We start from the raw sequence: 16844 nt of genomic DNA, 5'->3' as shown, positions 1-16844 counted from the left end.
ATTTTCATCTTCTCCAATGGAATAATGCGGTTTCATGCAGTGTCATTCAGAACTGATTTTGAAGCCTCCTGCTGTCCCCTGAAGATTGCATTCTGTCTAGTAATGCATACTGATGTTTGCTAATCTAAATGGAACATCCGAACCACTTCACAGAAAACCAACAACGTAATTTTACAAGTGTATTTGCTAGCTTAAGCACAGGAAGAGTGAAAGTGTGTTTCTTGACACATTACTTGTGCTGTTTTCCTTAGCCACTAGATCTACATATTGTCATCAGTTGTATGTACTCTGGACTTTCTCTGAACCGGTTGTTTGGGGACTGTTAATGTGTCTTCTTAGTGACATGAAGAAAATGCAGATGTTTCTTCTGTGTCTGGGTTGTTTTCAGTGCCATTCTTGTCATTGTATTTTATTATTTTATTTTATGCTCAAATTTTCACCCTCTGACAGTGCAGTGTGTTGACTCAAGAAATGTAGCACAGAATGTTATTATATGAGAGTTTTCTTCAGTTTCATTTATGTTTGGTTCACATACTTAGACATCCAGTACACTAAACTCAGCATAACTTATGCCAGTAATGTAAATTCTTGTTAACCAACTGCTATAGGTTATATTGTGACTTGACATGTTTGATAGTGGGCAGTTGGGGGTTGGGGTAGTGACACTGGGCAACTGAAACTACAGTAGTAGTCCTGGAGAATTAGTTAATTGGTTTGTATTTGGCAAAGAAAATTCTGGAGTTACGCACACACTAAAGTAGTTAATTTTCAAAAGTTTGTTTGGCTTTCTTCATTGAGTAAAATAAGGAGAATGAAACCAGAGATGTTTTAGACGTTGAAATTATTTAGTATAGTGTTGAAATGGTTAATGAATTAATGACTATTTTTTTTTCTTTGCATGAATGTTGTCTTGTAGTGTTGTGTATATTTTAGCATATTTTCCATTCTGTAGATGCCAAAGAAAATACTTTAACACTATAGCAATATTTCTGTGTGTGTTTAGAAATGTCTGAGGAGTTTCTGTGCTTGTCTGACTTGGGGCCACTGAGTATTTCTACATCTCTGTAAAGACAAGTTGGCTCCAGGTTATTTCTTTGGGCAAATTATACTGAAATAGTCAACTTCAGGTGGCTTCACATCTTTATAGTTGTACAGTTATAAATCTCCCCTTTTTTCTGTAATGCTGGGCTTTTTGTTGAATTACAAAGATAGTTCTGCATATGTGCATAATCTAAAAAGAGACTCTTCCATATCTGTTTGACAGTTCCAATCTAAAACATGAATCTTGGCTCTGTGTGTGATTTGCAGTAGCATTCTTTGAGCAGATACTGATGTCATGACTTTAGAACACATCAATATTTCAGTGCTGTAGGTGCTGGGCTTCTTTGGAAAGGAAAGTAACAATGACGTGTATAATTCACAGCTCCGAGGAGTCAGCCTGGGAAGCGCCATTAATTCATACCTGTTGCTCTAGGCAGGATGATCTTGCATTGCTAATTTCTCTTAAGCAAAAACTTGGTATTATGTGCCTCTCAGGAGTACTGTAGTCTGTTTAATACTTAAGATTTTATAAGAAAAAACATTTCACAAATGCACTTAACTTTGGAGAAGATGTATTGCATTTTATCCAACACATTGAATTGAGGGGAGGAGAGGAACCCTCCTAGGGGAAGAGGGAACCTCCTTTAAAACTGTCAAGAATCTCACAAACCAAAAGAAATAACTTTGTTGCTGTAATATTTTCCTTTTTTTGTGTGTGTGGTTTTTTTGTGGGTTTTTTTTATTATTATTTTTTTTTTTTTTGCCTAAGCTGCAGATGAATAGAGTTTGAAGTGTTTCAGAATTAACCACAAGACTTCCATAGGCTGGAACAGTTTGTTACTAATGAAGGAACTTTTATTAATATATTTGCCAGTAAACATAATCAGCCAACCCACAGCAATAGGTGTGCTCTGTGGGAATTGTGGTTTCTTCATACTAAAAATTAATTCAGTTAATGCAATGCTGCTATCCTTGTTTATTCTTTAGCCCGCTGTCTGAAGGGCATGAGGTTTGTAGTTTTACGGTCAGTACCTCAATAGTACTGTGAAGCTGTGGAGGACAGGGGCTACAGAGGAACTGAGACAGACCCATGGTGTTTTGCATGACCTTAACTAGGAAAGACTTTGTTTGGAAGCTGTGTCCTAGCAGATAAAAAACCAGGAACCCAGCCTGCATAAATTCTCTACTTCACTGGAATATTTATTAGTAGAATGTAATGGACTTTGGATTTATTTCACTGATGAAGGAGTTAATTAATGGTGTTATTAAAGACTAAAGGAAGAAACCATGTTTTAATGCTTTTTTGAATTTTTCTTCCTAAATGATGTGAAGTTTTTACATATTTCTCTTAGCAAAATCTATTATGTGAAACTTGCTTGTTTGTTTTGGGTTTTGTTTGCCTTTTGTGCTAGAAATAGGAATTGTACCTAGCCTTATGATAGTTGGGCATCTTGGATTGGGTGAGGCCTCAGGTCTTCCATGCAACCTTCTGCATAGAGTATGGTCAGTGGTGAAGTTTCTCAGTTCTTCCCCTACTCTAGTGTTGAAAACCTTCAAGGATGGGGACTGCCCAACCTCTCTGAGCAGCCTGTTCTAATGCTTTGCCATCCCTGCTGTACATAGCGGGGGGAGGGGAAAATGTTTCTCCTCCAAGCAGTCTGAAGGTTTCTTGTTTCATTTTATGCCTGCTCCCATGAGGTACCACAGTGAAGAACCTTCTTAGTTAGTCCTGGCAGGGCACTCTGAAGCTGAGCAAGGCTGGCTCCCTGACTTCTCACCACAGGTGCTCAGGACCATTTTAGTGTCCCTCTGCTGTGCTCACTTCGGTTTGCTGATGCCTTTCCTGTATGAGGAAGTCCAGAATTGGATTCAGTACTCTAGACTGTAGCCCTGGGACAATTTGATGGATACCAGCTATAATTCCTTCATTCTGTCCTGGACACTTGTGATTTTGTATTTGATTAAAACACCATTCCCATGGTATAGGTAGTAGATAAAACATTTCCATGTTATGGAAGGGTGAAAAGGGCAGTATGTTTCCACATTGTCTGAGGGCACACACAGCAAGGGCTCAGTCTGCAGTATTGTCCTCTGATAATCACTTCTTTCATATTATGGATTTAATTCAATAAATAATAAATCAGAAGTGCATTTGTCTTAAGTTAAAATCTATCTTTGGCATTAAAAAGCCAATGAAAATAAATGTTTTGAGATTATACGCCTTATGTGGCAGAAGAACACGTTTTCAAAATCTGTTTTATTCAGTTCTTATAACTGTTCTGTTAAATTGTTTCAACTTTCTACATGATATGGTTTACTACTTAGATGAAAACTGGATGCTGTAAAGCTTGTATTTGCTTTGATGCTTAGAACAAAGTGGATTTTGTTGTCTGTTATCATATGTATGATGTCTTTGCATCAAAGTTTAATAGGTTCAAACAGCACCAGTGAGGGTTTTCTGCCTCCTTTGGTAAATTTAGATGCTATGCATGTGAACAACTATTTTATTTTAACCAGTTTTGTTATAGCTTAAAACCTGAGATCTGTGATATTTTTGTGTAAAGCTTCCCTTAAATACTTTTTCCCAAATAGTATCTTTATGTCGCACTGCTTGTTGGACGGCTTTCTTACTAACTCTTTACATTGTAGTTGATATTGGAATGTAAGAGTAGGCTGCTTTTACCCAGGGTTTTTGAATTACATTCTTTAAAGATATTACCACTTTGTTTTTTATTAGAGAATGAATTAATACTTTAGTTTGTGTATCTGTGTTATCAGAGAAGTTTTTAATTTAATTTTTGATTTTGAAGGCAGGGACTAAATTTTTCTAAAACTGCAGAAGTAATGGAATGGAATCGAATCCCTCTTTTCTAAAGATTTCCTTGTCTTCAAGACTTACATGCTTTTTCCCTTTAATTTCGAGTTCGCTGAATGCATTTTGGTTTTGTGAGTTAATAAAACCCTGATGGTTTCTCATGATATGCATCAAAAGGATTTGTGAATCAGCAGATGACTTCAGCTGGTATTACTCATGGAAATCTGTTTTGGCCCTGTGATTATGTATTCATCCTCTTATCTGTGCTTTTAATGACTGCAAATATTTGTAGTGATTGTGGCATTTTCCATATTAGCTTACCATTGTGTTATTAGCTCTGTCTTTAAAAGCATTTGCATTAACAAAATCTTTCCTGCTGGTATTACTACTGGATAGTATAAATTATCTTTGGTAGTTCATTAAGATAGGAAAAACGTTTTTTTTTCATTTCCAAAGAAACTTGCAGTTCCCATTTAACCTCATCATCAGTGAACTGGGTAGAAGGATGATACTACATTGAGAGAGTGACTGTCAGTTTACTGTTCCTTTCAAACTCTTCTTATCTGCAAGCTTCTAACAGAAGTGAAAATACAATAAAATCTGATGTCAGGCCATCTTGTCCTCTTTCATGCGTCTTAATAAGACCAGACTCTTGTGTTGACTGCTGCTAGTCACAAATACAGCAGCTCAAGATAGTTACAGAATTGTATTTGGATTGAACGACTGAACACTTAAGAATTCTCATCGGAGTAAAATGTGGGATTTGAGAGAATCAGTTTTACTCTGTGATTCTTATCCAGTAGTTTCTAGGTTAAGATGCTAATTAAACTCAGTGTTGGGGGGGGAGAAATTTTGACCTTATGAAAGTCTCCTGGACACTGATTACAGTGGGCAAGGATTTTACTGCTATTCTGATGAGACACTACTATTTTAAAGTAGTGGATCATGTTCAGTGTCTTGAAAAGGTGGAGTTTTGTGTACGTGCAGCTGGTAGTAGGTGCTTTTGCTTGTATAATACAATTAGTTGGTCTCGTTCCTAATCCTTCAAAATTATATCTGTATTACACTGCACTTTTCTTCCAGCTTGCAGAACTTTGAGAGCAATGTTTTTCTTGGACTGTTTGTTGGTACTTGTTCTAACCAATTCTTAATATCCAAAAAATACTCAGAAGGCAGCACTGAAACTATTTTGAAGCCATGGATGTATTTCAGAAATAGGTTATGAAATAAAGCAAACTATTCGTGGCTGTTTGCCTGATTAGATACAAGCACTTTCTCCTGTTTGGAGTATCAACTCATGGGCTAAAGAGTTCTTCACTGCGTGAGTTCTTCTGTCAGCTGCACCCACACCAAAATCACCTGTGAAAGTGTGGGTGGGTACCCACATATAACTGTCATCACCATTTGGGGTATTCAACATCAAGGTGTTTATGCTTATCTGGTCTTATAGGTAAATGTAAAGGAGTCAGCCTGCCTGGAAAATAAATTCTGTACAAATGGCTTGTAATAATTTACAGGGCATCAGTCCAATCACAACGTGAATTTTTCTCACAACTTAAAAATTTGCTGTTAATGTGATGTAGACTCCATCAATAGTTGATTCACACATTTCAAGTTTCAGCTGCCTGTGCATTTAAATTGCTCCAGAGACAATCTATACACTTGCTTGACTTCAAATGGAAGGTCATCAGCATCAGTCATGTCCAAAAATTAATAATTAGGGCTTGGCTTTGACTCAAATACAAAATAAATTAAAGTCATATTAATTATGAATTCTGCAAAAGAATCCATGCACACAAAAGTGCCTGCCTGTTTCCATTGTACTGTTTGGTTAGAGCCTGGTTTGCATCTGTCTTAAGAGAGTGGGTGACTCAGTTCTTATGTTGGTATAAGTTGTGTATACATGCTGTGAAATAATGGAATTTGTGGTGAGGTATCTAATTACAAAGAAATGGGTTTTGAACTGTGATTCTTTAATGAAGAATCCAAGTCTTAGCTATTACTAGCCTTGGAAAGTGGTGTTCTGTAACTTTGAAATTCAGAATAACTTCTAACAGTCTGTAGTGTAATTTAATAATGCTATTAGGGGTTAGATAGTAATGAATGTAATTTTTTAATGGATTTTTCATGTTTTTTTACTTGCTTTGCTTTCATGACTGATTACCAATATGTGTACAAAATCAGAATAATATAAAACTATTAAATTTAAAAGATGGTTGCTAGGAAAAAATGCCATAATTGATCACACAGAAAATTTGTAGTGTTGCTAGAAAACTTAGCTTGGCATTTGAAATGTGTGGTGTTGTACTAATGCATACTCCAGAGCATTCAGAATTCTCATGGTGAAGCATCGTAAACCTTTCCCAGTTTTATTGAAGCTATTACATCTTTCTCTAGTGAAAATAAAAAAGAATAGAAGGGGCATGGAGAGTGGAACAGTCCTTTTATTAAGGCACATTTATTGTGCCTGTTGTACGTGGTAGATTTCTGGACAGTAGGAACACATTCAGTAGTTGCCATTTTGGAGGAAATACAGGTGATTAAATACCTGTGTGTATTAAATGTGTCCAGAGACTAACTGTGTCAGGTCTTTTCTTAGTCTGTGCTTGGAAAGGAAGGAAAACTTGCACTGCAACAAGTTTAGAGCACTCTGACTGATGATGTTATTGTTATCAGTGCTGTGTAAATAGATATCACTGTTAAGCAAATGTTTAAAAGTCCTGAAAACAACAACAAAAAAATAATCTAAAAATCTAACTATTCAATTTCTCTCATCTGATAAAAACAAGGTACTGCTAATAGTCTTGGAATAAATCCATTTAAATATGGGGAAAGCTTCAAAGGTATTATAGGAATTTAATTGTATTTGCAGAGAAAGGGTAGAGGGAGCAGCAGAGAATGACAGAACAGAATAATTTATGTTGGAAGGAAGCTCTGTACCCCATCACATCCAGCCAGGCCAGCTTCAAAGTTGGAACCACCTTATAAAGTTTGTGGTAGCTCAGAGCCTTATCTGGCCACATTTCAGATGTTTCCAAGGAAGGAGATTCCACAGCCTTGCTAGGCAACCTCTTCCAATGTCTGACTGCTCTCATTGTGAACGAAAATCTCCCTGCAATCTAATTCCTTGTTGCAAGGCATTAGCCATCTGTTGTATAGGTTGTTTTGAATAGTATCGCTTAGTCTTAATGAGTCCTGTGAGGCAAAACACTTAAACTCTCACTTTTCAAATTCAAATAAACCACTGTGTTCTGCAAAACTAATTGTTAGTGTCAGGGGTTTCATTTCTTTCTTCCCAGTGAAGTCCTATGTATTGAAGCTGCAGATTTGCAGGAAGTTTTGGGTTTATGTGCCCTCTCCTTGTCTGTGAAATTACTGTCTGCATTTTATTCAGCAACAGAGACATCCTTCTGCTTGAAGTGTTTGTTTAACATGCAAAACTTGTCCTAAAATGTATTGCTCAGATATTCAAAAAAGCGTTTACTTTTCAGCTGAAATCTTTATTATTTGTAAGTAATATTTAGTCTTATTAGTAATGTACTTGCTCTTTATTTGCAACTAAAAGGACTAATTCATCTTCTGGTGAATTTATTTCTTGAGATAGAATAAACCATTTGTGTACATGCTAGTATGGTATAATGGGAAACTTCCCTTCCTGAGTAAGCCTAGAACACTTCTGGAATACAGTCCTTTTTCTTAGTCTTAATTGAAGGGTGAGTTATTAATGTCTGAGAACCTGCAGATGAGAGCTTGTAGGCAGTTCCTCTGCCCCTGGAGAATATAGCTGGCAAGGTACTTTCATTTTTTTAAGCTAACAAGGTATCTGCACTTGTTTTGACAGCAGTCTTAACCTAAGCATCTAAGGTTAAACACACTGCATTGTCATGATTTGAAAGGAAAGGCCACGCTGGACTGTGTGACAAACATGGAGTTTAATTGTTAGGGTTATAATTTATTTATGATTTTCTTTGAGAACGTCTCAAGTTCTTATCCCACTCTTAGGATATAGACACAAAATGAAATCTCAGATAGAAATGTTTCTTTAGGAAACAATACTTCTCAATGATTTTGTGAGGAAATAGATCCTGGTTGCTTTGTAGATGTTAACACTCTGTGCTTACTGAAGATAGTTTCCCTGGATCCCTGATTTCATGAAAAAACGGAAGAGTTAGAAATTTTATTAACCTTTATTAAACTTTATTAACCCACAGGTGTAGAACAGGTCAGTTCTCAGCAGTCTAGAGACCGAGGGCCAACCCTGGTGCAGTGGAGTAATTGATAGCCCATATCTTGTTCACAGTTTCCAATGGCTCTAGGGTGAGGATTTTTGTAATAGGTGAGGCTGGAAAAAGGTCTTCTGGTGTTGCATAAGTTGTTACAGCTTCCAGTTTATCATGGAAATATTCATTATATGGGCTCCTTATATCTGACTTGCTGTAGCAAGGTGTGTTGGAAAAGGGTGAAAAGTTTATAACACACCAGAAAGTCTCTGTGTTTATGGCTCGAGTGAGACTTAACAGGAGCAGTTTGTGGGTTTTTGTTGTTGATAGGGGTTGGTTGGTTGGTTGCTTGGTTTTGGTTTGCTTGGTTTTGGTTTGTTTTTTTAAATCAAGACATGTCCTGAGCTATTTACATTGGAATGTTAAGGCTGTGTGAACTGTTTGATTGTTAGCTGTCCTTTAGTCAGCAGAGTGTTCTCTTAGGAACTCATTACTCTGGTACCTCAAAATATTTCTTTATGCCTTATTCTGTGCTGGGGGATGTCCTGGTATGCTGGGAAACAGGGTCAAATCTGTAATACTTGAAACCAAATAGGCTTTACAAGAGGAAAAACTCCAAATCTTTAAACAAGAAAACACATCAAGTTTTCGTTTTTTGTATCTTTGACATGCAATTTTTTGAATGGCTTTGTTATTTTCCCTTCTGAATATACTCAGACTGTGTTACTATTTTGCTACATTTGATGTGAGTTCTGGTTTTGGATGATGCTTACCTAAGAGTTGTTAACTAAACCCAGAAAAATTTAGATTCTTTAAAAAATGAGCTCTTGGTTCACAGATAGGTAAGATAAATATCTTTAATGAAAATAAATGTTTCACGGAGGATAGCAAAATGTCTAGAAGGTTTATAGAAACTCCTGATTTTAATTAAGTTCTGATGAAATACTAAATAATGTTTTATATAGACTGTGCAGCCGCACAGCTAAGGTTATATGTGGTCCTTTGCATGAAGGTGTAAAGAGAAATTTTTGGAGAAATACCATATTAGAAGAAAAAGAAACATGCAAGAAATGTCTTCCACATAATTTCTCTCTGTGACCTCATTAAATAATAAAAATTGTGTAAAATATTGTTGAGCAGCATTTCAAGTTATTTTACTGGTGCTATTCCGTGAAATTTACAGAAACACAAATGACATTTATGTTGTGTAATTTCTATGCTATATCTAAAGAATCTGGTAACAGCCAGGTGTAAATAAATAATCATAAATTCACGTGTGTCTCACTAACTAAAGATTGCATCTAGTTTACTTTTAAAACATTAACCTGCTTAGTAATTAAATGGTACTTTGCCATTGGCAAAGTTGACAAGAATATAGGAAGGAGCTGAAAACATTTCAGACTTGAAAAGTACCTCAAAAATATGTTTAATTCCTGGAATAGAGTAGTAAAACATCAATATAAAAAGTTCAGCCTTTTAGAGAGCATATTTTACTGAGTATAGCAATATTAATTTCCTTTTTCTTTTTTTTTTCTTTTCAGCCATAATCAGCAGACCACATCATTTAGACATCCTGTGACAGGACAGGTTTCTCCAGAAAATATTGAATTTATTTTGCAAGAAGAGTAAGTAGTTTTATACCCATGTCAAGTGATCTAAAACAGTAGCACATTTGCTTACATTAGCTTAGTACTTTAATTTAATGACAGTTCTTCCAATATTGTAAAAAAAGTTAATTGAGGTTTGTGCTTAACATTGTGCTTCTCATTGTGATAGTATGTTTTTGATTCCATGCTAGGACTTGAGGGAAAATCTTTATCAAATCTTAAAAAAAACCCCAGACAAACCCAAGAATAAACAAATAAAAAAATTACAAAATATACTTAAACAATAATGCTTTAGTCTTATATAAATATCAGGTAAACAGAACATAAATTTAAAGTGCTTTTGGAGCATATTGGAAGGTTTGTACTGAAATTGAAATGCACAAAATACTACTAGTTTTCCATTGTATTTCCTTGATTTTCTTACTTTTAAGATGTTCTACATTGCTCAGCTGTTTTTCTTTTTTCTAGAGAAATGGTGTTGAATATATTTGTTTCCAGCATATTTTATCTTGATTGTTTAAAAAAAAAAATACAAACGGGCAAAAGTAAGAAATGCATGTTTTCAGTCTGGTGAATTTGGTCACCTTTGGGTTGGTGTTGGATTGGATCATGCACCATTTCTCTGTAGGCTCCAACTCCTCCTTGTCATCCTGGCTGCATGCTAGATTGCTTGTGCAATCTTTCTCTAATGGAATGACTGGGTATCTTCCCTAGACAGAAAACAGAATCTTGGACAAAATTCTGCTTTGCTTCTAAAACCAAAGGGCAAGAAGAATGGAACAACACCAGACAATTTTTCTTTTCCAGGCCAGTTTCCCAGTGCTGTTCAAGCAGCTTCTGTCTCCTCATGTGTTGCAGAGTCTTGGCATCCTGCTGTGATGGCCTGGATATGGGGTTTGTGTGGCTGCCTCCACAATTCTGAGCTCTTTACATTTCAAATTCTGTGGCATTTAATTTGCTTTACATTTTGGTAAAATGTCAAAAGCTGTTACAGCATTAGGAAAAATGAGGCCTAGAGGAAGGCCGTTCAACACTCGCAGCAGACTGAGCCTTTTCCAGCAATGTCTTCTCCTGTCACTTAGAGAAGCAGAACATGGCTGTAGAGCTCAGAGATTCTGATACAACCCTGAGAAGAATTTCTCAAATAGTTTAAAAGCCAAACCAACCAACCAAAACCAACAATAGCAGCAAACCTCCTAAAATAACACTAGCCAAGCAGTTGCTCTCCCCCAAGTCAAAGCAAAGCCAAGGCCAATCCTATGTTAAGATGTCTGTTGAGAACTAACGTGAAATATAACATTGTGGGAGAGGACAGTGATTAGGTATGAAGGCTGTGGGATGGCTGCTGAGCTGGAGGTCACCCCAGCTGTCCCATGGCATGCGGGTGCTTTACTGCTCAGCTGGGCTTAGCTCATTTACAGGTATGAAACAAGCCCCTCCACCTCACTTTCGTAGTGAGGAGAAACAGGCATGTTGCAAATCAGCAAGTCTCACAGAAAGTGTGGACAGCAGCCACTGGGCATGTGTTCCAACTTCCATCTGTTAATTGCTTTTTAATTTATCTGTTGTAAAGGTTCAGTCAAATTTAATATGCATTTAAACATATGTACTGGGAAATAGGTGTTTGGATAACCTCTTGGAGTGCCTGCCCAGATTAGTCACACTTGCCTTGGCTGTTTTTCATTTTGTAGTCATGGTAGCTGGTAAAATATTAAAAACAGCATTGAAAGAAGTACTTGTTGGTGGCACGTGGCTTTAGTGATCTTCAGTGTGTGTTAGTAACTTTTTTGGAAGAGAAATGGAAGTCCTTATTTGAAGGGCAGTCTGATGAACATGCAGACTTTAGTTACTCACACTGACATGGTATCAAAAACCAGGAAAGATCTTATACTGTAGTAGAATTGGTAGAGAGAGGTGGTTTTAACTCTAAAAGAGGGAATGGCTGGAGGGATAGAGAGAAGAGTAAATGTTTCTAGTCACTGCTCAGGAAATGACTCAGGAAGCTTTGCAAGAATGTTTCTCTAAGCTTTATTATTGGCCTGAAGAACATAGAGTGTTTCTAAAATGAGATGTTTTTAATCTGTCAGTTAAAATTGCTTTAAAAATGTCTTTTTCAAATGTGTGGGATGCTCTGATTTCCTTAGTTTTGTACGACTTCTGTGCAGCAGTGGGGGTTTCCACAGAGGCTCTTCATCATGGTCATGTGTGAGTTTCTGTCAGGTGATGATGCTGACATATGTGGACGTGTCTGCTGAAATCAGAGGAGTTGTTGGCACCTCCCTGTCCTAAGGCCTAAAAACTGTAATGGAGCTTTGCCTATTTTCAGTCCTTTTCCCTCAGGCATCTGGGATTTCTTGTGGTATTGATCATGTATGAGTTTGGAATCAGTGTTGTAGATCCCTATCACGTGATGAAATGATTTCCACCAGAAGGACTTGGGTCAGAGAGGCAGTCTCTGGATTGGCATGGTCTGCGGAAACTTTCCATCCTGGGACCCTTTGACCAAGACTACCTTTTCCTATAGCTGAAGAACCCTATCTGAAGCAGTAGCATTCTCAAGGGTTTCATAAAAGCTGATTTATTCTTCAGTGCTGTTGCAACATGATTTATTACTGACTGGTTGATTTTAATTTAAGATTAGGGCCAAGGAGTTGTCACCAGATGTTGACTGGGAGGTAGTGGGGAGAAGTGAACACAAACTTGTTCGGGCTGCAACACACATATCTATTTAAAAGGACACATTTTACATCAGAAAAGTAATTTACAGTCATGTAGAAATGATGAATGTGGGGACTGCCCTGGCCATTCCTCATGCTGGAATAAGTGTTCTGGCAAGAAGATTTGGGAACAAGTTTTGGAAAATTACACCAATGAATGATATAACCCTAGCTTGATTATGACTCAGTTGTGAACCAAATACCCTTGATTCACTTGATCAAATGAGAACTGGACACTTTCATTAGAAGGCTGAGACTGTATTTCACTAGTCTTTTCCCAAGGCATTTAAACAATATCCCATCAATTTTGCTTTTCAAGCTGAAATCTGGTTTTCTCAACTCCATTGTAGCTGGAACCTGTGACTTTTGAATTTCATTATCTTTTAATCCTTACACTGTTCCTTTTTTCTAAAGGAATATTTTCTAAATGAAAATTTTTGTTCTAATTCCGGTTTCTTTTTTCTTTTAAATAGTGATTAGTAATTCCTTATTTCCTAAAACATTCTTAGCTGGGACCGCTATCAAATGCCTACCTTGAACTCAGTTTTCCAAATTTAGCAGCTTTGGTCACTTGGTGTGTGGGATGTGTTTTCTGTACCTTTCACTAGCTCTGCTTGAGAGCCAGCTTTTCTGCATGTCACTTTTAGGTTTCTTAATTTCTGGCAGAATGATTGATCACAGGTGACTGCAAGATTCAGTTTATGAGCTCATTGTTATAATAATTTAATTGTACTTTTCCTTCTCTATTCCTTTACTAATAATTATTAACATACTTTGGCTGCTGTTACTCATTGATCTGATATTTAAAAATAACCTTTCCTTGGTAATGTTTTGAGTGATAAAAGCTGCAGAGATGTTTTTTATTTCATCCTCCTTTGAATTACTTTTCTGTTGGGATTGAATTCAGTTTGGCATCATGGTTGCTTGTATCTGAAGATTATTTTCTATCTGTTTCTTCCAGCATTTCAGTTTTTGTCTAGCATAATTTTTATTTTCTTTTTACTTGTTCACCTCACAGGCTTTAGGATCACATTGAAATAATCTGAGTATCTTACTGTATGGGAAGGCCTTCCATTTCATAACTGCCCCTTAATTTCTGTGCTTTGCTTTCATGTTTTTAATGAGCCCTTAATCCATGAAGGGATCTTTCTTAACCGATGGAAAAGTGAGAATTAATGATGAGTCTGCTGGACAGGTGTTAGGTTTTTAGTTAACTACATTGTTATGTATGCATTCCTCTGAAAAGCATCTGTGATAGAATTACTTAGGATATCATGTTTAGATTTCTCCTCTTATATCTTTGTTAAATAACAGTTCTTTAAGTAATTGTGGGCAGAAAGGAAGAATAAGGCAGGTACAGCCATGTAACTAATGTTAAACAGTACTAGTTGTTTATTAGGAGCTGTATGATATTTGTCATAGCAACGTGTTTGCAAATGAGAAGCTACTACTTTAAAAAAGATAAGACTTGAACATAAATGTAGACATATGGAAGAAAAAATATAGTGTGCTTAAATCCAATGAGTGCAATTCTCTTTCTTGCCTGTTTTTCTGTGCCTGATAAAACCTGTGTATCACCTCTGGGGAGAGAGCCATCTTATTTTATCTATTGCATTTGGTTACTATAGCAGCAAAAATATCAGGTGGAGAGGAAAGAGGAGACCCAAACAACCTCAAAAGAAATACCTTGTTTACATGTATAGAAACACTAGGAGAGTTGTTTTTTGTTTGTGGTTTGTTTTTTTTTTAGATCTAGCTGATTAGGAAATTTATTAGTAATAAAACTAGATTGACACAATGTTACTGCATCATGTCTGAGTCTAACAAATAAACTTTTTAAGTGCTGGTATGGATGTGGATCTTCCAAGTCGACTGATCTTTATGATCTCTCGTGAGTATTGCATTTTCAATATGGGCTACTGGTATAGTCTTTTTTTTATTGTTCTTGTTCAGTGTTGGGTTTTTTTAATAACCCAAATGTTGGCTATGTAATTTTTTCAGCTGGTAAATATGGTTTTTCTGGTGACATACTAGCAATGTTTAAGTAGAGCAGGGAGTTGCTTGACAGGAGATATTATATAGAGTGTTATTTTCAAGTACGTAAAAAAAATTTACAAGGTACGGGAGTTCCAAATGGACACGCTGCAATTGTGTGTGTGTGTATTCATACCACTTGAGGGAGGCAGGAGGAAAACTAGCCTGAAAATAATAAAACACCATCACTACGAAGACAGAATGGGGTATCTTGGATAACAGATATTATCAAACATCTGTGGTAATAGTAACTTTGAACTAATGTTTCTGAATGCAGAGAGTCAATGCTGTAGTCACTTATTTTTCAAGTTGAATCTGTAAATAATGCTAGGACAGTGTTAATTCCCTTAACATGCCAGGATGTTTCAGGTAATTCTGCATATTCTGCCTGTTTTTATTTGCTTTTAAAAACACTGAGAATATTGATTAGCTGTTGAGAGACTTGAATACCTGAGTTTTATGTTCTGGTTTCATGCAAAAATACCTACTGTATCCTTGAAATACTATATACAATATGGAGATAAATATGCAGTATTGTTTTGTGTTTTCTGTTAAATGTTGAGTACAGCAAATTTGCACCATCTCTTTCAATGGGCTTAATATCTCTTTTGCTTGCTATTTGAATTTTTCCATGGCAACAACCTCACATTTTTTCAAAAAGCATTTTTCTGCTTGTGAATTTGTAGTTCATCACTAATTTGATATTACGAGAGGGAAAGCCTGATTTCTTGGAAGTGATCACTTTCATTAGCAAGTGGAAGAGAAGTCACTGTATGATCACATAATAAATGCTTAGAAATTATGTTTTTGTCATTCTGTATTGTATTACGACTTTCTCGTGATGGTTTTGTTAAACATATAGCTTGTTTTCCTCTGTAATTCTTACATTTTTTTGAAAGTGCAGTATGTTTAACCTGCTGTGAAACCATATTTTGGGGAATAGTGAAAATCTGTTAAATCAGAGTAGAAATTTTAAATTAAAATAATTCCTCTGGGGATATTCCTTCTTCTTCATTAATTTTTTATTGGAAAAATTAATTCCAATTTGTCAAAACTTAAATAGTATTTTTTATTTTCATCAACTGAAATAGCTTAGTCAGGCAGTGTCGTATATGGGAAGTTTCTTAATCTGCATTTTGTAGAGATTGGATTAAAGTGTGATTAAATGCTGAAGTAGGGTATCTGGTCCATAAGAGGTGAGGCAAATTAACTCAAACTGACATGATGTAAGTTCTCTTGCTTTAAAGGATGGCCAGGAATTTTAGGGGCTTGCTGTCAGTTTTTCTTATATCTTGGAACTGAGGTGTGTTACATAAAATCTAGAAAGAAGGAATTTATGCCAGATATGCAAGGTATAAATAAAATGGGACCTAAGTTGTGTTACTTACTTGCAACCTTCATTGAAACCCTGGTCACAAATGGAAAAATAAGCTTTCCCTAATGCCAAACCACCTATACAAGCTTTTGGACAGATAATTGTTCAGGTTGTAACTGATGAAGAGCTGTGTTGGCAAATACTTTGTCTTCTGTTAAACCTTGTGTTGTGCTACTAAAATCACAGGCTCTTCTCTGTTCTCATGAATAATGGTGATAACTCCCCAGAATTATTCTGTTTTCTGTTGTGCTCAGATCTGGATTTCAGTGGTAGCAGCAACTGTGTTTGGTGTAGCTTGTATACTATTTTTGGTTTTTCTAATAAATGGCTTTGGTGACTGGGAAAAGGAAAATCATGTGTTGTTAATTGTTTGTTTTGTTGTGTTTTCTTTTCTGATGTGACTGTATTGCTACTTGTTACTTGCTAAATTATGTTGTATGATTTTTGAAAATACCACCTGTGGTTTTAATTTCATTCGATGCTGGTGTCAAGGTAGACTGCTGAAGCTTCTCTTCACAGAGATTTTATTTTGCTGTTCCATTTATCCTCTCAATTCTTCTCTGGGTGGCTATACTGAATTCTTACTTGTTGAACAGGTTCTTCTGGTAGGATTGACTTCACTTATGCTTTAAATGGATATCTGAGCTAGTTATCAGGATTTCTGGAATCTTAGGATGACTCAGAAGTTACACATTTCTAACAATTATCTGCCATGAATTGCACCATTTTGCTTAAAAGGTATTTTAATAATTCATATTGTGCTATGAATCATATTTTGGGCAGATTCAAAGAGACAGCATTAAGTTAGTGAAAGATCTAACAGCAGTCTAGATTCAGTTTGATTTTAAATAAAAAGCATTTTATTGCCAAGTGGTGATTTTCTCCTCAGTATTGGCTCTTTCACAGGTTTGTGGCCAGGTCCCTAAATTGGCCACAGTTGGGTTTCACTGCATAGGCCTTATCCTCTCTCTTACCACACTCGTTGTTTTATCTTGATTCTCACTTGGGTTTGCATACAATTTGGCAGGTTTCTCC

At 36.2% G+C, this 16844-nt stretch overlaps 1 protein-coding gene across 9 annotated transcripts in view; it reads left to right on the top strand.

Annotated features, from left to right (window-relative positions):
• Positions 1 to 16844, top strand: part of PLEKHA7 (pleckstrin homology domain containing A7) — a 145656-nt gene that overhangs the window by 74313 nt on the left and 54499 nt on the right. For 5 of the 9 annotated variants that reach the window (XM_014252127.2, XM_014252126.2, XM_088057539.1 and 2 more), the window contains one exon: positions 9618 to 9701. The exons of 2 other annotated variants lie outside the window; for them this stretch is intronic. In XM_014252127.2, coding sequence (XP_014107602.1) covers positions 9618 to 9701 — 84 coding nt within the window. Of the gene's footprint in view, positions 1 to 9617; positions 9702 to 10490; positions 10578 to 16844 lie in introns of all 9 variants that reach the window. 2 more of the 9 variants (XM_088057535.1, XM_088057533.1) reach the window with 1 other exon arrangement.

The sequence above is a fragment of the Pseudopodoces humilis genome, chromosome 7, assembly GCF_049639895.1.
Source record: "Pseudopodoces humilis isolate 2021_Gansu_Grassland_sample_001 chromosome 7, ASM4963989v1, whole genome shotgun sequence".
NCBI classification, from domain to species: domain Eukaryota; kingdom Metazoa; phylum Chordata; class Aves; order Passeriformes; family Paridae; genus Pseudopodoces; species Pseudopodoces humilis.
This window is presented reverse-complemented; position numbering and strand designations above follow the sequence as displayed.